We start from the raw sequence: 20,027 nt of genomic DNA, 5'->3' as shown, positions 1-20,027 counted from the left end.
CCTCCAACCACCACCTTTGTTCTGGGCTGTGGGGATACAGAGAGAACCAGTCCTCTCTGGAGACCCTGGGCATGAGGGAGCAGCACTCAGCAAAGAAGCCAGAAGTTTCGTCCTCAAATAGTTTTTAATAAATAGACAAAATCCACTGATGGATGCAGCAAACTAAGGTCAGAGGAGAGGGGAAGCTAGGGAGGGAAGAGCCCCTGAGTCAGCGACATAACCTCCTCCCCACCCTCTGGGCTTAAGGCACTTTCAGGGAGATAGGTCCTTGGGGTCTCATTATACAGGGTGAATGGGAGAGGGAGGGTTTAGGGTCCCTTCTCCCCACTTTTGCATCAGGACACCACTGCCCTCCTCCCCCTCCCCCACGACCCATCCCTGATTTACCCCCTCTCATCTCACAGCCTCCTAAGGGGAGGTTTGGGAGTGGGTGGGGGTGGTCCTCACGGGGAGAGAGGTCTGTGCCCCTGAGGAAACAGATCCTGCCAAATCCTGATGGGACACCAGCAACCCAGCCTGCCCTCTTCATCCCCAGGAGCCATCTCTGGGGAAGGGGTGCAGGGGACCCATGGGCCAGGCTGGGAAGGAGGAGGCTAGGCAGTGCCTGGCACAGGGCGCCCATCGGAGCCCAGCTCCGGGTGCCCATCCGCAGCCAGGATGGGGTGTGCATCGGGGCCGCCCCCCCGGGGGCCGCCCCAGTTGTTCCTCAGGATGGTGCCCGTCTTCTCCTCCTTGAACTGCTCCCGGTCTTCCCGTGGGATCTTCACCGCGTGGTACTGGGGCACAGTGGCTTCGGGGTACCGCGCTCGCTTGAAGAATCCCATCTGGAAGAACAGCAGGCCAGACATGAGGAGGCTGCGGGGCTGAGACCCCTGGAGCAGATGCTCAGCACACCCCAGCCTCCTGCCTCCACCATCCCTGGGACAGAAAGAACCAACAGCAGCAGAAAGGGGCTGGCTGGGCAGCAGCTCGTGCAGGAAGCAGCCCTCACAGGTGCCACCATCAGTGCTGGGTCCCCAGGTTCTCACTGACAGCAAGAGAAAGACCAGGAGGGGCCTGAGGTGCAGGACCAAGGACATCTCCCTTGGTGCCTGAAAGAGGGGGTTGAAGGTAGAACATCAGGACTGCTGACCCCAAAGGTTTCCACACCCCCAAGATTTTTAAGAGACCCAGTAGCATCCCCTAGAACACAGACAAGAGCAGAGGGAAAACGTGGCTTCCCAGAGCCCTGCAGACTCCAGAATGATTCCTCTCAAGCCTCATACGCACAACCCCTGTGTACCGAGCAGCATTGCCCTTAGGGCGGGCCCTCTCCTCTATGAATATGGTAGCCTGGCCCCTCCCTAAGTCATAAACATGCTGGCCCTTACCTACCAAGACAGAAATGTGCCCCTTGCACACTCACACTCAGGACTTCCCAGGACTCCTACATGCTGGACTGCACGGCACCTCCTTGCACGTGTGTCTCTGCATACTCATGCCCACAGAAAAGACATGCACGGCACCTCCCTGCACTCCCCACATGCTCACAACCCCAGGAGCCCACCCAACCCTTGTGCGTGCCCCAGGCTGTGCACACTCACCCTTAGGGCCTCACCCCGACAACCACCTCCCCTCAGTTCCTGGAACTCACACCACCCTCATGCAATCTCCTTTCTACACCCTGCACATTCCTGGTCCCCTGAATGCTGGGAGCTCGACCTACACTCACATACGTACCCACACACGCACACACACGCACGCACACACATGCTCACACACAACAATTACCCCACGGTCCCTGGACCCCCAGCTTCCGCAGCTGAGGGCTGCACGGCCAGACGGGCCCGGTGGTAGTTGGTGGGGAAAGATGAGCTCTGGCTGTTCCGATGGAAGAAGCCACACTGGGACGTAAGGGAGGAGGGAGCAGAAGAGGTGGAGGATGGGAAGACTGAGGAAGGATGGGGGCCTCTACCTCTGCCTTGTCCCCCTTCCATGGGAGCGGGGAGCAGAGATTCTGGAGCCAGTTTCTCGGAGGCATCAATCTCTCCTAAGAATGGCAAGGTTCCCAAAAGTCTGGATGCCCAGAGGCCTGGTCCACTGATGACTCACATTTGCCAGAGGGTGTGCTTGGTCCTGGGGATGGGGGGCAGTTCTCCATAGGGCCCCAAGGGCGTGCATGGCTCCACATAGCCCAGATGTGGCATGTGGTTCAGGGGATGACCGCTGGTGATGGATGTGATTCTCTGTACTGACACGCGCTTGAACGGGCTTTTAATGTGGAGCCCCAGACGCACACGTGATTCTGGCTACACTCTGTGTGTATGAGAATGGTTCCATGTAGAGCCTGGTGTGTGGAGGTTCCGAGTTCAGTCCTGGCAGCAGTTCCCTGCAGGCAGTTCTCCACACTGGTTGGCTTTCTTGGCCACAGTTTCCTTCCCAGCCTTACCCACCATGCTCTAGTTAATTCAGACCACACTTCCCTGCCTCCATGACTTTGCCTCTCATAGTCCTAAAAGGCCCAGACCCACCCATCCCTCTCCCCACATCCAGATCTTACCACCCCACATTCTAAGGCGCAGCTCCAGGGCCACCTGCTCTCAAGCTTTCTCTCGCCTGAATTCCCACTGCACTTTCTTGACTTAGTCCACTGCCTCGTCCTTGACTACTCCCCTCCCCAACTAGACTATAAAATCCCTGAGAACAAGGTCTACATCTGACTTATCTCTGAAACATCCAGGGCCTGATAGAGACGCTGGTACACGCAGGGTAAGTGCTCAATGCAGATTTGCTGAATAAATGGGAGACTGGGTGAGAGAACCACACCATGAAAGGCCACCTGCCTGACAGGGGAGCCCTGCCCCCGCTGGCATCACCCTCCCCAAGCCTCACCTTCCACATGAGCAGCACCAGCAGCGCCAGCACCAGCAGCCCGGCCAGTACAGCCAGAAGGATAACCCACCAGGGGACTCCATCTGCCACCACAGCCACGGGGTCCAGGTATACCGTCACTGGGATCTGGGGAGCAAGGGGTTAAGGGAACAAGGGCTGGAGCAACAGGACAGAAGAGCTTCCCCTGCTCCACACCCCCAGCCCAGCAGCTCACCACTGTGGAGGCATCTCTGAGCAGCAAGTTCTTGATGGAGGACTTCACGGTGATGTTGGCTTGGACAATCACTTCCAGGGACTTCACAGCTGAGTACTCCTAAGGGAGCAGGGAAGGAGACCCTCCTCCTAAATGCCCCCATGCCCCCACCTCCCCCCAGCTCCTGAAGTTGTAAACGGAATGGTGCCCAGCACGGAGGGTGTTTCTGCCTGTCTTGGGTTGAGAGTATGCTGCATTTAGACAGGAAGGAGGAAGAAGGAGAGGAGAGCCCCAGGGTGGGTGTTGGGGAAGATGATGCCCAGCCCAGCGCCCCAGCCTGACTCTCACCTCCAGGAAGGTGCTGTTCCAGAGGCGGCCCCAGACATGCAGCACAGCTGCACGGTCAAAGCTGTAGAGAGGGCAGCTGAACACCACGCAGCTGGCCGTACCCCGGGTACAGTCCTGGGGACCAGGAAAGGCAGGGCTCTGAGCTGCTTGGCCCCAGCCCACTGAGCTGCCCAGGGCCCAGCACCCTCACAAACGTGGTCACACAGACACTGTCTGCCCAGAGCCTTCCCTCCATCCCTCCATGAGCCCCCATTTCCCCCTGGCTCTTCATTCAATATCTCTCCCATTTTCCTTACCTGGCTTCAAACTCCCCTCCTCCAAGAAGTCTTCCAAAACTAACCCTGTGGTCCAAAATAGCAGCCTACCCCAAATCTGGGCTATTTGGCTTTGAAATGCATGGGGAGCAGGGAGGAGGTCTCTTGACAGCAGCAGGCAGAGTATCTTCCCCAGTAGATGCTTATGTTACCTAATGACAGTCCCGTATATTGAGCATCTATCTGCAAGGTACTTATCTCATTTAAATTCACAACTGTCCTGCAAGGTGCATATTATTATCATCCCCATTTTTCAAACTAGGAAATTAAAGTTCAAAGAGGCCAGGTGACCTGCCTCAGGTCACACAGATAGCAGAGGTGGAGCAGATACTTGAACCCAGGTCCAGAGTGAGCAAAGCTGCACTCCTCTGTGAAGCCCAAACTCACTGAAGGAGGAGGAGGATGCCCCAGGAGCTTCTGGGGGGACAGGGGACTTAGGCCCTTCTCCTTCCAAGCCTGACCTAAATCCATTTGGCCCAGTCCCACCTAATGGCCCATTTGCCTAAAAATTAATGTTCTTTTCATCACGCTACCTATACAGAAGAATGGCCACTTTCAAGCAATTCAAGAATCCTTGGTCAATTTGTCTAAAAGTCATTTTAAGTAAAAGAATCCATTTCAAAGTTCTTATCAAAAAGGGTGGCCTGGGCTTCCCTGGTGGCACAGTGGTTGAGAGTCCGCCTGCCGATGCAGGGGACACGGGTTCGTGCCCTGGTCTGGGAGGATCCCACATGCCGCGGAGCAGCTAGGCCCGTGAGCCATGGCCGCTGAGCCTGCACATCCGGAGCCTGTGCTCCGCAACGGGAGAGGCCACAACAGTGAGAGGCCCGCATACCGCAAAAAAAAAAAAAAAAAAAAAAAAAAAAGGGTGGCCTTTCAGAAGAAATAAGTCACCTGGAGAAAGCAGGACTATCCATGTAACAGGGAAACAGCAGTTACACAGTCTCATACCACCCCTGAGGTGCCTTCATTTGCTTTCCACCATGCTCTCAGGGGTGCAGGGAAGCTGAGGGCCCCCAGGAAGAATGGGCTGTGGCAGCGGAACTTCCTCCCAGACAGATGCCACCAGAGCTGGCCCAACTGCTGCTCTCCCCCTGCCAAGGTCTCTTTGCCTCTTTTTGCCTCTATTGCCCATCCTTTCCACACCTGGGATTCACCTTCTGCCACCAGGCCAAGCACCCCCTGATCTGTGTCCCCCGCCAACTCTCACTGCCAGCGCCATCCTAAAAGGGATGAGTACACAGAGTCTGCGCTAATCTGCTCAGTGAGCACCCCCAGGAACAAAACCATGTGAAACAAGGAGGAAACGGAGAGGCAAAAGGGCTCAAAAAGGATAGGCTTAATGAATCACATAAATATACTACTGATTTAATTATTAGAACTTTTAAAACCTTCAAGTGTTTTTTGACATTGTGAAAATCAAGCAAGTTTCCTTATGCAAATTGACTTTCTGGCCTAAAAGAATTCAAACGAATAACAAATAGATCTCCGAGACGGCTAAAACCACCCCCTATAAAATGTGACCTTTCATACAAACGCAGGGAGAATCAACTGCATGGGTAACGGGCTATGGTAAGTGCCCTGCTCTGGAGTGAACACCTAGTGGGCATGGGGGAGTGGCGGTGGCGGCAGCTGCTTCACAGGTGTGATGTGAAGTGCCCTGTCACCTTGCCCCCAGTGTCTGTGACCATCACAGCTGTTGACAGGCCACCCAGCACCCCGAAGCTCCCTGCCCTCCCCTCTCCCCGCCATCCTCTGCCATACCACGTGCCCCACCCCATCCTGCCTGGGCCACGTCTGCCCCGCCCTCACCAGGGTGACATTTTTCTTCTTCTCGGCAGAGGACACTGGCCACCAGGACGTGCTGGGCTCTGGCTGCTCATGAGGCTCCTGCGGCTCTGGCTGCCCCAGCTCCCGCCGCCTTCTGTCCCTGCTGTCCACATCCTGAGGTGGGGAGGGGGCCCAGTGAGGGTCCCTCCAAACGCAGCAAGGAGAGGTGGCACCTCCTCCCCAGCGCCCTCCTCCTGGCCCCCGACCAGCCACAGAGCCCCAGCCCCACAGCATCCTTCCCAAAGTCTGACCGCGCCCCACCCTGCTTCGGCAGCCCCACCCACCTCGCCTAAGCCTCACCAGGTGGAGGATGTTGGGCCTGGGGGAACAGAGTCCCCTCTGTCCCGGCCGCTGCCCGCCCTCCAGCTCCACCCGCATGGGGTACAGCAGCCACTTCCCGTTGGCAATCTCGTGGGGCCACATGATGTTGAGGAAGGCCGAGCCCAGGGTATTGAGTGACTGGCCTTGGTTGGAGACCTGTGGGCACAAGAGAGTGAGAAGGACAGGTTCTAAATCCCCCGAGATGGAGGGGACAGGGCTGCGGGGAAGCCTCAGGAAGCATAGCTTCAACAAAGACTCAGGATCCTAGATCCAGGCACCATTCTCTGCCCACCCCAAACCCAGGAAAACCCGGAGATGTCACCAGGAAATGCGGGGAGGCCCCAGCCAAGCAAGGGCAGGGTTCTGGGGAGAGATATCAGCCCTCCCCGCCATGTCCCCCTCCCCCAGCGGAGGCCCCTGGGCCCTCATGGCCTCCCCAGACCAGCAGGTGAGATGTCCAGTCAGTAATGAGCAGGAAATGGTCAACTGAGCCCTCAACACAAACACCTGCACACAGCCAAGGCCCAGGAACTGGGGGAGGCCTCGAACTCGCCGGACCACCAGGTGCCAGATGGGAGAAAAGCCACAGCCCTTGGGACGTGTCTCAGCTTCTCCTCTGTGCCAAGAAGGGAGGGACCTCACCAGGCCACTTACCGTAACCTCATACTTGACCTTGCTGCCCACATCCCGCTCAGACTGCATGGCGCTCTCGCCCCGCACCACGCCGGAGAAGAAGAGCTGCTGGGGAATGGCCACCCTGGTGAGGAGGGGTCAGAACAGGGGCTGAGGAGGCCTGGGGCCTGATGGAGGGTCAGGAGGGTCAGGCCAGGTGAGGCAGAGCCCAGGCCTGGGTTTGGGGGTAACAATGCCCACCCCTCTGGCGGAGGTGCCCACCTGGACAGGGCTTACCCCGTGATGGACAGTGGCAGCTCGATGAAGACACGGGCTCGGGCAGAGACCGGCTGCAGCTCCTGCTCGCTGATCCTGGCGTGTGGCAGGGGCAGGCATGGGCGGCGGGCACAGGCACCGCCCCAAGGGATCAGGTGAGGACAGCAGAGCCCTTTCTAGGTGGACTTCAAGCCACTGCCCCCACCCCCACCCACCCTGCCCCACCAGCCTTACGTGGCCAACAGCAGCTCCACCTCCAGCTCTGTGGTCTCAATGGTGATCCCTGAGGTGCTAAGGATGAGGTAGAAGGTGACCTAGGCAAAGGGTGGAGCAAGATTAGAGTCCAGGAGGGCGAAGGGCTTGAGGAGAGGTCAGGGGTGAGAGAGCCACTCGGATAGGGATAAGGGCAGATATGCCGACCTGGGCATCTCTCTTCATGGGGTTCCCCAGCTCACACTCAACATGGGAGGCATTCTCATTGGACAGGCACAGAGGCTTCTCCTGGAGTGGGGAGAGGAGAGATCAGCTTGGGTTACTGGAGCCCCCAAGACCCCACCCCTGCCCTTCCCCCGGGCCCTCACCGCAGGGTCCAGGGCCCGGACTCCTGAATAGTGCAGAGAGGCAGGGAGGGTGACCAGGAGCTGGGCTTCATGGGCGTCATCCCCATCAGCCTGGGGCTGGGCTGGGTCCGAAGGCAGATTGGTGACCTTCAGCTCCAGGCCAATGACTGGCTGCCCACTCAGTGCAAACAGGGCTGTCGTCCCATCTGCATCCCTGGGGGATCAGATCCCACTCACTCTAAGACCTGAACACGTGCCCCCGCCTCTCCCTCTTCCTGCTCCCCCCGCCAGTGCGTGCTGCCTGCCCCCACTCCCTGAACCTCTCCTCCCACCCTGGCTCTTCCAAATCTCCGCACACACTGGTCCAAGCCTCAGACTCAAGAGAGTCAAGACTGGGAGTCAGGGGACCTTTGTTTCTGGCCCCAGCTCCAGCACTTATTGACCTTGGGCAAGTAACTTAACCTCTCTAGGCCTCCGTTCCCCATCTCTAAAGTGGGACTAGTAATATTTCCTGCTTCATGGGGTTGTGAAGACATAACAGTGAGATGTATGTGAACTGTATAATTTTTTTTATATGGTGAAGGCTTGTCACTCTCTGTCAGAGGAGCCCCTGTGGGCCCCTCACTGCCCTCATCCTGCAAACTTCTGAGCTCTCGGCAGGTCCTCCCCACCTTCTACCTTCCACCCTCTCCCTGCAGGCTCAGCCCCCGCCCCTGCTGGCCCTCCCAAGGGGACTTGCTTCCGTCCCTTGATCTCTTGCCTTCCCACCCCACCTGCTCCCTCGCTCCCCCTCACATGGGCAGAGGCTGAAACTCCGTGTCGCTGACACGGGCGCAGAACCGAGCGTGGACCAGCTGCAGATTGCTCTGACACACCTTGTCTTCACCACAGCCTTGCTTCAGAAAGTGGATCTGGGGGGAGATTTGAAGAGGGGGTCATTCCCAGGGGGTGAATGTATCGCCAAGGTGTATGGCGGGGTAGAGGATCACGGGAATAAACAACCTGAGTTCAACCCGCGGATCTGCTGCTTCCTAGCTGTGTGATACACCCAGCTGGTCGCCTAACCACTCTGAGCTGTGTCCTCATCAGTAAAATGATGGGGGTTTCCCTGGTGGCGCAATGGTTGAGAGTCCGCCTACCGATGCAGGGGACACGGGTTCGTGCCCCGGTCCGGGAAGATCCCACATGCCGCGGAGCGGCTGGGCCCGTGAGCCATGGCCGCTGAGCCTGCGCGTCCGGAGCCTGTGCTCCGCTACAGGAGAGGCCACAACAGTGAGAGGCCCGCGTACCGCAAAAAAAAAAAAAAAAAAAAAAAAAAAAAAGTAAAATGATGGAGGTATTATGATGCCGTGGTAGAGAGCAGCAGGCTAGTCCACAGCGAGGCCGCATTTCCTTGGCCTTTCTTGCATGTAACTAAGTCCCAGACTTAGAACGTGAAGAGAAGTAAAGAGCATCACTTCCGGACTGGCCTTAAGAACCATACAAGGAGCTCCCCGCCCCGATCCAACTGATGGGGATAGAGGTGACCTAAGGACTGGGAGGCCACATTTGAACATGGCAGACCCCCACCACCCTGGGCCCCTGAATGACTGCCTGTCCCCTCTGACTAGGAACACATGATAATTTGGGCCATTTTACATCTGTGGTCCACCTGTTACAGCATCTAGAAATATGAGGAACAACTGGGGTAACATGAAAGAATTTTGCAAGCTATGAATGTCACTGGCAAGGGATTCATGATCCCTGTCCCTCCCAGTTTATTTTCCTGGGCTAAACCAGAATGCATGCTCACCTCTGTCCGCTGGGTGCTGGGCTGGTGGGCATTGAGGATGGGGGCCACGGGGGGCAGCCCCTGACCAGGAGCCTGTCGCCGGAGCCGAGGGGTCTGGAGACTATAGGACAGAGTCACCACGATGGCTCGAAGCTTGTCTTTGACATTCTCCTGGGGAAGGGAAAAGATAGACGTGAATACAAGAACAACCCCCAGACCCCAGCCCTGCCCAAAGCCAGACCTAGGACAGATCCTGAAACCTGGAAAGAGGCTCAGGGAGACAAAGGAGAGAGGTGGAGAACTGGGCTAGCAGGGGGAGAGCAACTGGGGTGGAGAAGGGAGGACAGCCAGGATTTAGGGCTTCAGGGACCAGACGAGAAGATGGAACCTGCCATGGCCATCTCCAGGGCATATAGAACTTGACAGGAGATGCAAGAAAACAGCAGGTAAAAGAGAGGCCCAAAAGGGAGCCTTCCCAAAAGTCGAGATCGTAGACTGAGGTGTGAGTGTGTTTGGGAAGAAGATGAGAGGAACCCAGGAAAAGAGAAGATGTGATGACAATGACCCTCAGAGGCCAAGGGGTCAGCGTCCACCTGAAGCTGAAGCATAGTGTCTCCACAGACTCGGTCATGCTGGTGTTTCAGCCACACGGTGCCTGAGGCCTGGTGCTTGGGGTCATCCGGGCCACGGCTCAGGAAGGTCACACGGGGCACCTGGCCCCGGAGCCTCCGGTCTGTGTCCCCATCTAACGTGTAATCCAGGGCTGTGGCAGGCGGGAGAGGAGGGGCCCGTGAGCTGCAGAGCAGCTCCAATGGGCCCTTCTCTGCACCCCGGAGTGACCCACCCTGACACCCAAAGGGGTGGGAGCGGAGGGGCCTCACTCACCCACAACAGGGCTGTAGCTGCTGGGCGATGCAATGTAGCTGAAACAGACCCTGAGGTCCATGCTGTGGGGATAAAGGCAAGGCTGACAGGCCCGGGCCACACCCCAACCCTGCCCACTCCTGTCCCAGCCCCAGCCCCAAACTGGGCAGACGGGAGAACTGGACCCTGGAGGCTCCCCTCCACCCTCCCCTCGGACCCCGCCTCACCAGACCGAGTGGCCACTGGCACAGTTGGGCTGTTCTAGGTCGATGGCTCTTGGAAGAATAGAGACCTCGTGGGAGACGTGGAGGACGGGCCTGGCCCTGGGGAAGGGGGAGTCCAGGACACAGGAAACATGAGAACATGAGGCTGGGAAAGAGGGGAGGCAGCAGATCTGGCACTGCAGAGCGGCTCCGGCCTTGGGGAGGGGGAGGCCAGCAGAGAGGGAGGGCTCACCTGAAGAGCACGGCAGTGTCGGCCAGGGAGCCCACCAGCAGGTCCGGGTAGCGGTTCCCATCCACATCCAGGCCGCCCGACAGAGAGTAGCCAAAGCTCTTTATGCCCACAGCCTCGCCCTCCAGCACCTGGGGGACCAGACCATCAGCCTCCCCACCCATCACCCCCCAGCCTCTGCCTCCCCCACCCTCTGCTGCTGTGCCCCCTGGGTCCCCCAGACACCCATTCCCTCATCCCCACCACTCCCCTCACCTGGGAAGGTTTGACGACAACCCCCAGGCTGCTCCCGTGGTAGATAAAGACTTTCCCATCCCCGTCGAAGGGAGCCCCTACAGCAAGGTCTGCAGGAGTGGGAGAAAGGCAATCAGACCTGGGGGCTGAGGGTGGGAGGCATGAGGTCCAGGCCCCTACTTTCCCTCAGTCACTCAGTTCCATACCCTGTGTTTTCTATTTTATTGAGAGGCTACTAAGTCCTGGGCACCTTACACATGTCATTTTTAATCCTTTCAGTTACTCTCTGCAGGTATCACTAGCTCAGAAAGGGTACTTGCCCAAGGTCACAAAGCTGGTAAATGGTAAAGCTCAGACAGGAGCCCAGGTTGCTCCTCTCCCTGAGCCCTCAGAAGCCCTTCCCCTTGACCTCAGAGGCACTTCTGCACCCCTGCCCCTCCCCCCTCCCTCCCCCCCTTCCCCGGGCTTCCCTGTCCCCAGTCACACCTGGGAAGCCATCTTGGTTGAGGTCCCCCAGGACAGCCAGACTGATCCCAAACATGGAGTCAGGAGAGCCACAGAGCCGCAGAGGGGAGACCCCAGCCCAGTGACCCCCCTGGTTCAGGTACACATACACGGCACCCCCCAGTTCTTCTTGGCGCTCAAAGAAGTAGGGGGCACCCACTACCAGATCTGTCCAGCTATGGAGAGAGGGAGACAGCCAGTGGAGTCAGGTGGAGAGGCCAGAGGCCCCTTACCCCTCCTAGATCCAGCCTCCCCCAGGCTCCACCCGCCTCAGCCCACTCTCACCCGTCATTGTTAAGATCAGCCACTGCCAGCGAGTAGCCAAAGCCAGAGGTCAGGCGCTCCCCGGACAGCATAACTTCAGGCACCAGGCGACTGGCGCTGTCTTTGCGCAGAATGACCACAGCACCCTTGTGGTTGGCACGGGGGGCCCCCGCCACAAAGCTCAGCTCCTCTGCTCGCACCAGACTCTTCCCCGAGTCGATGGAGAAACCTGGATGGGGGCAACTCACCAGTGAGCTCTCCCCACCAGACTCCCAGCCAGGGTAGGTCACACCTCCTCCCACCCCGCCCCTCCCTAAAAGGTAGAGGTGCCCTCTGAGATGTCACCACCACAGCTGGACCACTCCTCTTCCCCTCCAGAGGCCCGGAAGCCCTCCCCACCCAGAGACTAAGGTCTGGCACAAGAAGTGCGATGAGGTCGGCCTCAGGGCCTGGGGAGGAAGGAGAAAGGCAATGGCTGAGAAGGCCAGGCCGCTGGGCTGGGGGCTGAGGCACCGGCGGAGCTGGGTCAGGGGGCCCCCATATGATTCCCTGGAACTGCTCTCCTCTCTGCACACCCAGGAGGCCCCCATCCCATCCAATGCACCTTCTTTGCCCCCTACTCCCACCATCCTGGCAGGAAGAGGAAGACTTCACATGGACAGGAGAGGAGGAAACGGGGGAAATGGGGAAGTGCTTGATTCACGCAAGCTTCTCCCAGGCCTCGTTTCCTCCTCTTGTGCAGAAGGACGCGGATGAGAAAGGAGAGGGACTTACCAACACAGCTGGACCTTTCTCCGCACATGCCCACCATCCATCCCCCACAGAAAGTCCCCCAGAGGTCTAGCCTCCTTCCTTCCCAGTACAGCCTCAGCCCATCTGGATCGTCCTCCATGGAGACCCCCGTTCACAGCCCCGAGGCTTCACCCCTGGGGCCTCTTCTCCTTGGGCCTGGTTACTGGGCTCAGCTCTTGTCTGTAATCTGGGCCCAGTGGGTGTTTCTCTGGGTACGTGTTGGGGGGCAGGGCAGGAGAGGTGGGGAGGCCAGGCCAAGCCCCCAGGGCCCAGGAGGACGTGGAGGGGAGCTTACAAACCTAAGTAGCTATTCAGGGCCAAGTCTCCGGCTGGTCCTGGGAGCCGGTCAGCAGGGTCCAAAGTTTTATACACCAGCTGGTCAGGGTCTGAGCTATCAATGTTGGTCACAAAGAGCAACCCTGCGGTGGGCGGGGCAGGGGAGACACCAGGGGAGGGACATCCAGAGGAGGGGCCACAGAGTGGGGAGACAGAGGCAGACAGAAAGAGGAAGAAGTGGAGAAAGAATACGAGAGAGACAAACAGACCAGAGAGATAAGAATCAGAGACACAGACAGAGTGAGGGACAGAGACAGAGACGGAAGGACGGGAGCGTGGAGAGAGAGGACAAGAGAGAGGAGCAGAGGGTTAGAGCGGCTCCGGGCCGGGGAGGGGTCCCTACCAAAGTAGCTGTTGGCAGGGACCGGGATGAGGCGGGGGTCCTGCTCCTTCTCACCCCCCGCCTCGTAGGGCCCGTCGTCCAGATGTGCCAGGTCCGCTGAGCCCTGCACACAGAGCTCCACCCTGGCCGTGCCTGCAAGGACAGACCCGTTAGTGCCCAGGACAGGGAGCAAGGAGCACCCGCAGGCCGGGCGCTAGTTAGACAGGCACCCAGGGAAGCCCCTCCTCTCCTTTCCAGCCCTATCTCCACCCCCTCCCGGCCCAAGCTGCCTGGGGTCCCCCAGACTTGGCATCACACTCACCGAGTGTCAGCCTGGCCAGCGGCAGCGTGCGGAGATGGGAATGGGAGTGATGAGGTGTGGGCTGGTGTGTTGGAGCATGCGGGCCCCGGCTGGGCATGTGGGAGCTCATGCCAGCATGTTGCAGAACTCTCGGCCATGCGGAGGAGAGGCGATGGCCCCGTTCGTGTGCGTGCTGGCATGGCTGTGGTGAGAAGCGTGGCAGGGCCCCAGGGCTCCACGGCAGTGAACATGTGGGCATGCTTGGCCACATGCTGCCCCCAACCCCCTCTCTGAGGTACTGGACATTTTGGTTCCCTTCTCCCCTCCCCAGGGAGTCACTCACCCTTCCAGTTATAGGTTCCTGGGGCCCCAAAGAGGAGGTAGTGGCTGTCGGGGGAGAAGGCAGCGGCCGTGCCCTGCTGGCAGAACCCAAATTGTTCGTGGCCCTGGGGGCGTCCCTCACAGAACTTCCACTCCCCACCATCCAGCTCGTCGTGGATGGCCAGGTCCTGGCTTAGCACAAAGCAGCGACCAATCACGTCCCTCGTCTCCAGGATCTGGTCCACACGCTGCCGCGCCTCGTATCGGTGCGCACAGGTCTGTGGGAGAAAAGGAGAGGGGGTCATTCCACTGTGAGGGCCAGGACCCTGCCTGAGCCACACTGCCCGTGTGCAGACATTTGGCAGACACTGGTTCACTTGCACACGGCTGCACGCACACAGGTGCGTACAGGCGCGCACACACACACAGACACATCTGCCAGCATCACTTGGGCACCGCCCCCCAGCCCAGTGTAAGGCAGGTATATATATAATCCCCTGCCCTATCCTCTCTGCACCCACTTCTTCACCCCGGCAGGAAGAAACCCTGTTCTACATTCTGCCCGGGCACCCAGAGCACAACTAAGCCAGCACCCAGAACTCGTATCCCCTCGACCCAGCCAGATGGGACTATCCCCGACGTGCCCAGCTTGGTACGGCCTCTGAACCTTTCTAAGCACCGCCACCTCGTCTGCAAAGAACTCCCTCCCTTCTCCACTCTCCAAGTGTTGCTTATTCTGGAAATCCTGGCTCAAATCACCCCACCTGCAGGAGTCTTTGCTCTCCACTCCTCCCCTGAACTTGTATAGACTGGTGACCATACCACTCACTTAGCATTAACCATATTCTGCCCCATAGGGACTTATATTATTGTTTGTGCATGTTAGTGACAACACAGAGAGAAAGAATGAGAATCTCTGGAACTATGCAGGAGGCTAGTTGAGAACCAGGCTTTTCCCTGAGTTTACACGTCCTCTCTCAGTAACCAGCACAATGCCTGATATTTAAAAGGTTCTCAGTAAGTTTGACAAATCAGTGGATGGATGAACGGTTAGATATTTTTAAATTTATAAGGACAGGGACCATGTCTTACACCTTTTGGTATCTCTCTGAGGTCCTCAGAAGCGGACCATCTTACCGTATTGCCAACCTGAGTTCTGTAAGCACATCTGTGCATATGCACACACCAGACACACACACACATACATACACACACCAGCCTTGCATAAGTCACAAGAAGTGGTACTCATTGCAATTATATTACTGTTACAGAGTCAAACTGTTTTTCCTTCTTTTAAAAAATTAATTTTCATGACCTTTTTCAATAAAAATAGTAAATATTAAAAGTAAAAAAAAAACGATATGGTACTCACAACAATCTTGCCCCCAGGTCCCTGGCTCCGGACACTGACTCCCAACCACTGGTTCTCCTTACTCTCCTTCTGCACGTCAGCTGGAGGCGGGACACTGGGAATTAGGGGAGGAAAGAGGAAGCCAAGTCCTCCCCTCCCCTCCTCCTGTGCCCCCCACCCCACCCCCACAGGGCCCTCACCTCCCCGGTCGATGTCCACTCTGTAGCAGTCAGTCTCTTCCAGGCTCAGGGGGCAAGCGAAGAGGCCTCCAGTGCGATTCGCCTGCTGCCCAGGCAGGGCCAGAGCCTGGGGAGCGCCCACCAGCAGCCTGCATGGCGGGGCAGCAGCAGGAGTTGGTGGCCAGAGTGCTCCACCTCCCCAGAGCTGCCCAGGCCCAACTCCTCGGTACCAGGCAGAGTGTTGAAGGACTAAGGCAAGGGGCCAAGAGCCAGTCTTCCCATGTCCTGATACGGGCAAATTAACACACTTGGCCGTGCAATCATCACATTACGCATGCACATACTATCTGGATGAAGAACCACATACACAGTAGATACACACACACACACACACACACACACACACACATGCTCACGCCACCCAAGCAGCCTGGCCACTGGTTTGAAAGAACCGCCTGTTCCCAGCACCTGTTCCTGACCAGCCCTTCCTACCCCCCACTCCCTGGCCCCATCCCCAAGCTCTGCCCTCCCCCACAACCACAGTTCAGTTCAAACCTTCCAAGAAATGCCAAAAATGCTGGGAGCAAAAGTAACAGCACCATGAGGTGGCCCAGGGACCAGCTTTGGGGGGCCAAGCAAGAGACTAGATATGGGTCCGCCTCCCTCACCCTCTCCTCGGGGATCCGTCAAAGACCCACCGCCCAGCAACCGTGCCAGCCCAGGATCCTATCAGTCACGCCGACTGGCTTGGAGGTAGGGGCAAGTTTCTCTTTCTGTCTCCAATCCTAGCCCCGTTCTCCCCATACATCCTGAATCCCCTTCCCCATCCTTCCTTCTCCTCCCCTGTCCATGATTTTCCCCATTCCTCTCCCCGCCCCACCCCCGCCCAGCCTGCTCTCCTACCTCCCCCTCAGACGCTTTCCCAGCTACAACTTTCTTGGCAGGACAATTTTCCATGATCACAGCCAAGGCTTCTTCCCCAGGGGAGGACTGTGCTGGGAATGGAGGCTGCCTGGGTCCCCTGGGGAGGACCCCCACGCCAGGAGTGGGGAGAGAGAGAGGTGAGGTGATTGGCACCCAGCTGGCTACAAGGATCTTCTCTTCGCAGAAGGAGACTCAGAAGCATCAGCAAGACAAACCTCGAGGCCTCTCTCCCCCACTCTTTTCCTCCATCGCCCTCACTGGGGCGCGAGGCCCGAAACTGTGTGGGGCAATATTGCAGACAGGCATCTGTGGGGCACTGTGCCAGTTCTGATGGGGCACAGAGCCATTCTCTCTTCCCACAACTCCTCCTCGTCTCTTAGCAGCTGTCACCCCGTGTCAGAGCCAATGTCACGAGAGAAGGGGGTGGGGAGTGTAAGGGAAGAGAGCATACACTGGGCATTCGTTAACAACTATTTATCGAGAACCTATCATCTGCCAAGCCCTGTGTCAGGCACTGGTGAGACAAGGAAGTAATATTTATTCAGCACCTACTATGGGTCAGGCCCTAGGCTAGATGCCAGGGATATGAGGAACTAACGTTTATGACTCTCTACTAGGTGCCGGGCACCAGGCTAGGCATGTTACCTGCATTATCTCATTTAACCTGCACAACAATCCTATGTGAGGATTCTTTGCTTCTCTTTCAGATGAGGAAACTCAGAGACATTTGTTGGATGCTGGAATTCAAACCCACATCTGCCAATTCCAATATCCATGCCTTTTCCACCCAATAACTGGCCACCTTCAGAAAAGGAAGACAGGGATGAGGAGAGGAGGGTAACCAAGCAGAAAAAGAAACTAGGTGGTATGGCCAACCTTCAGACAAGTCCATGGTGCTCCCACCTCCAAACACACACAGAGATGGGGAGCCCTTGGAGGACTGGGGCTGCCTCATTCATCTTTGCATTTGCCCCCTAGGAGGTGTCCATATGTGTTTGCTGGACCCACACATTATGTAGGCTCACAGAGACATGCAGCATCTCAGCTGGTCAGCGCATAACTAAGCACCAGGAGAAGTTAACAGTCGTGTTTAATGCTCACATCTCCCCTGGAGGTCATGAGTAGGGAGTAGAAAGGAGGGGAGGGGTCCATATGGAGGAAAGAAGCTGAGTGCATAGCTATGCCCAGCCCCACTCTTGGTGGAGAACAGACCAGACCATCCCACCTGGAACAACAGTTCCCACACACAGCCTCTCCAGTCCCTCCACCTCTGCCCCAGCCACACACTCCCTCCTGGCTTCATCCCATGATCCCCAGCCACCCCAGACCTCTGGACAGAACAGTATCCACAGATGCAGCCACTGCAGAGAGAAAGGCAGCTAGGAGCAAAGGACTCCCTGGGAGCCTGGCTAAGTGGAGGTGAAGGGAGTAGCCCAGTACCCCTGCACTTCTCAATTCCCCATTCACTCCAGGCTCCAACCCAAGTCTGGCCCACTCTGACTCTCTCAATCTGGGTGGCCCTCTGGGGAGGGTGCTTCGCCTGGAAGGTTGGCTCAGCCCCAGGGGTGCTCCAGCCAAGCCTTTGGATCCAGGCTCGCTGTAAGGCACTAAAGCTACGCTCCAGCTCTGTGGATCACCGTACAAGAAAAAAGGTACCAACACTCATAGCACCCGCTGTGGGCCTCGCACTATTCTCAGCATTTTACATGTGTTAACAACTCTTTCAATGCTCACAGCAACTCTATATGGTAGTACAGTTGATGGTATTACAGTTGATGGAAATAAATGAGGCTGAAACCACAGAGCAAAGAAGGTTACACTTCAAAGTCTCATCCGGGGCCAGACTGAAAGACATCAAAATTGGTGAGGTCTTTCGATCAGTGAGTGCTGGGGACGGTGACCTGCAACCCCAAAGCCAGGGACTTAGCGAGGTATCTGGCCTCTCACAGGCCACCAGACAGCAGAGCGCCCCCTGCTGGAACAAGAGCAGGGTGAGGGGGTCAGGCCCCTCTGGGAAGGCCCCCAGTTTGGCTCAGGGGCCACCATCAGAGACGAGGGGGAAATGACAAGAGACCAAGCTATTAAAAATAACCTAGAATTTGCCTGGAAATAGCTCAGAGAGCTCAGCATGTCCTAAAAAGGCCTCCAGTCCTAGAACTCTAGCACATGGGGGGAGGGGGGAGGGAGGGAGACAGAGATGAGGGAGGAAGCAGATAGAAGGCTGAAGAAGAGATGAAGTCAGTAGCTTTCCATTGCTCCCAAAGTTTGGGAGACTGCTTGACCCTGCTCGCTGATGACAGGGATAATGGAAGATGAAGAATCAGAGCTAGCCCCTCCTCCCTGAGCAGGGGAGAGAAATGAGCTCTTGTCCCTACTCTCTGCCCCCAGGCCAATAGCAGTGGGGAGAAGATAGTCCCAGTGGACAGCACTGATCCCAGTAATGGACACTTAGTGTGGCTTAGGCACTGGCCTAGGAGAGAAAAGTCCCCTGGCAGGAAGGGGTGGGCCACTTTCTTCCCCTTCCTGCCTCTCTTTTTAAAATCGTATAAGGAGCTGGGGCCAATAGTACAGGAAGCATGACAGTCACAGTCCCCATAAGTGTGTCTTTCTCCTACAGGTCCCGAACTGATTAGAAAATAACCAGAATTGTCCTCTGCCCCTCACTCTCCCTGCCTCTCCCCACTGCTGAGATTCCTGGAGCTGGAAATTTCCTGAGGAGGAGGAAGGGGAACAGCCTGGCCAGCATCCTTCCTGGATCTCTCTCACTGCTGCTGCTGCTGCTGCTGCTGCTACAACTTTGGAGGTTCTGTGTTCTGCCACCCTCTATCACCAAACCACATAGTTCAGACTGCCAGACCCTCCCAGGTCCTCTCCCAGCCTTCCTGGGGTCCTGAGCCACAGAAGCGGCAGCCCAGTGTCCTGATGCTCTCTTTCCATCCCATGGCAATGCCCTGGCAGGAAGTTATTTCTGGAGTCTACCCTCCATCACTTCCATGGCACCTTCAGCCTCTCTGTCCTTTCCCTCTCCTCCTGACCTAAGCAGAGGCCAAATGCTCAATCTCCCTCCCTGAGGGAGTTCAGCCCCCAGAAGGAGGGGAGCCACGAGCCCTGGGACTGGAACAAGAATGCAAGTTGGGGTGAAAGGTGAAAGGAGATAGCTCCCAGCCAAGACAAGAACCTTGTTCTCCAACTTATCCCCGAAGCAAGATGCTGGGTGTCAGACCCAAGACAGGCAAGGCTCCAGGCTGGGGTGTGGGTTATCTGTAGGCAGCCTGAGTCTTGATGGGGTTGGAAGATTGAGAGATGGGGCGGGCCGAGGGGGCATCTGTGGCTCGGGCACGGGGATTCTGCGCGGGTGTGGTGACTCACCAGCTTTGGGGTCCGGGCTGCAACTGCCGATGCAGAGCCACTGAGAAGCCAAAAAGACTCCCTGGCTCGCCTTCCTTGCGCAGGGCGCCCATCACGTCCAGATTGAAGGCGACAGCCCCTGGGAAGAGCAGTCCGGCAAGCAGGGAGCCAAGAAGGTAACAAATCCCAGGGGTCCCCCATGGATCGCGGCCCGGAGTCCCTGCCATGGGGCGACCCCCGCGCGCGCTCCGGGAGAGCGCAAGGAAATCCTCTCGCGCCCCGAGTCCCAGGTCTCCCGAGGCGGGTCTCTGGTCTCCGAGTCTCGCCGGCCCTTCAGAGGGTCTCCCAGTCTTCCGCCTCGCCACCCCTCTCCCGCCGCTCCGCCGCCCCAGCACCAGCCAAGACAACTGCAGCGGCCGCAACCCCTGGTCCACTCCGGCTCCCGCCTCCGCTCCCACGGGTGCCGCCCCGGCCCCGCCCTCGCCCCGCCCCTCGGCCCCGCTGCAGGTGGAGGTCGCCGGAGTCGCAGAGGGATGCCCAGGAGGGTGGCTCCGGGTGGAAACCCTCCGAGCCCCACCCCACCTCGGGCGCCGCCCCCGCCAGCGCTCTCCCTTTGCCCCCACTCCTGCCCTAGCCCGCGAGCGGTGGAGGCGGTGTCTGGGAACGGGGAGGGAGTGAGAAATAAGGATAGAAAGGCGCCGAAAAAGAGGAGCGGCGGGGGGCGGGACGGGTAAGAGA

The 20,027-nt window shown here is 57.8% G+C and overlaps 1 protein-coding gene across 2 annotated transcripts; it reads right to left on the bottom strand.

Moving 5' to 3' along the window:
* Nucleotides 1-105: 105 nt before the first annotated feature.
* ITGA7 (integrin subunit alpha 7) lies at nt 106-19,691 on the bottom strand. Of its 2 annotated transcripts, XM_060112768.1 has the most exons (26): nt 19,311-19,691; nt 15,039-15,166; nt 14,860-14,939; nt 13,510-13,765; nt 12,887-13,018; nt 12,507-12,626; nt 11,437-11,644; nt 11,134-11,327; nt 10,669-10,757; nt 10,417-10,544; nt 10,188-10,283; nt 9,982-10,043; nt 9,690-9,859; nt 9,118-9,267; nt 8,121-8,236; nt 7,347-7,539; nt 7,186-7,266; nt 7,000-7,079; nt 6,787-6,861; nt 6,532-6,634; nt 5,857-6,033; nt 5,539-5,670; nt 3,413-3,526; nt 3,086-3,184; nt 2,872-2,997; nt 106-824 (listed from the first exon to the last, which is right to left on the bottom strand). In XM_060112768.1, exons 1-26 carry the CDS (start codon nt 19,514-19,516, stop codon nt 594-596), a joined length of 3,546 nt encoding a protein of 1,181 aa, XP_059968751.1. In that variant the 5' UTR covers nt 19,517-19,691; the 3' UTR covers nt 106-593. The 2 variants fall into 2 exon arrangements, with proteins under 2 accessions (XP_059968751.1, XP_059968750.1); XM_060112767.1 differs by lacking the exon at nt 12,507-12,626.
* Between the last annotated feature and the right edge of the window lie 336 nt (nt 19,692-20,027).

The sequence above is a fragment of the Mesoplodon densirostris genome, chromosome 11 (genome assembly GCF_025265405.1).
Source record: "Mesoplodon densirostris isolate mMesDen1 chromosome 11, mMesDen1 primary haplotype, whole genome shotgun sequence".
In the NCBI taxonomy this organism is placed as follows: Eukaryota; Metazoa; Chordata; class Mammalia; order Artiodactyla; family Ziphiidae; genus Mesoplodon; species Mesoplodon densirostris.
This window is presented reverse-complemented; position numbering and strand designations above follow the sequence as displayed.

What these genes read in the sequence shown, in the direction of transcription:
- ITGA7 (XM_060112768.1), bottom strand. Translation starts at nt 19,516, where the DNA reads ATGGCAGGGACTCCGGGCCGCGATCCATGGGGGACCCCTGGGATTTGT. An exon ending in GACACTGCCGTGCTCTTCAG is followed by an intron (nt 10,284 to 10,416) that starts GTGAGCCCTCCC and finishes CCCCTTCCCCAG; the next exon opens with GGCCAGGCCCGTCCTCCACG. An exon ending in TCCGGGCCCTGGACCCTGCG is followed by an intron (nt 7,267 to 7,346) that starts GTGAGGGCCCGG and finishes TCCCCACTCCAG; the next exon opens with GAGAAGCCTCTGTGCCTGTC.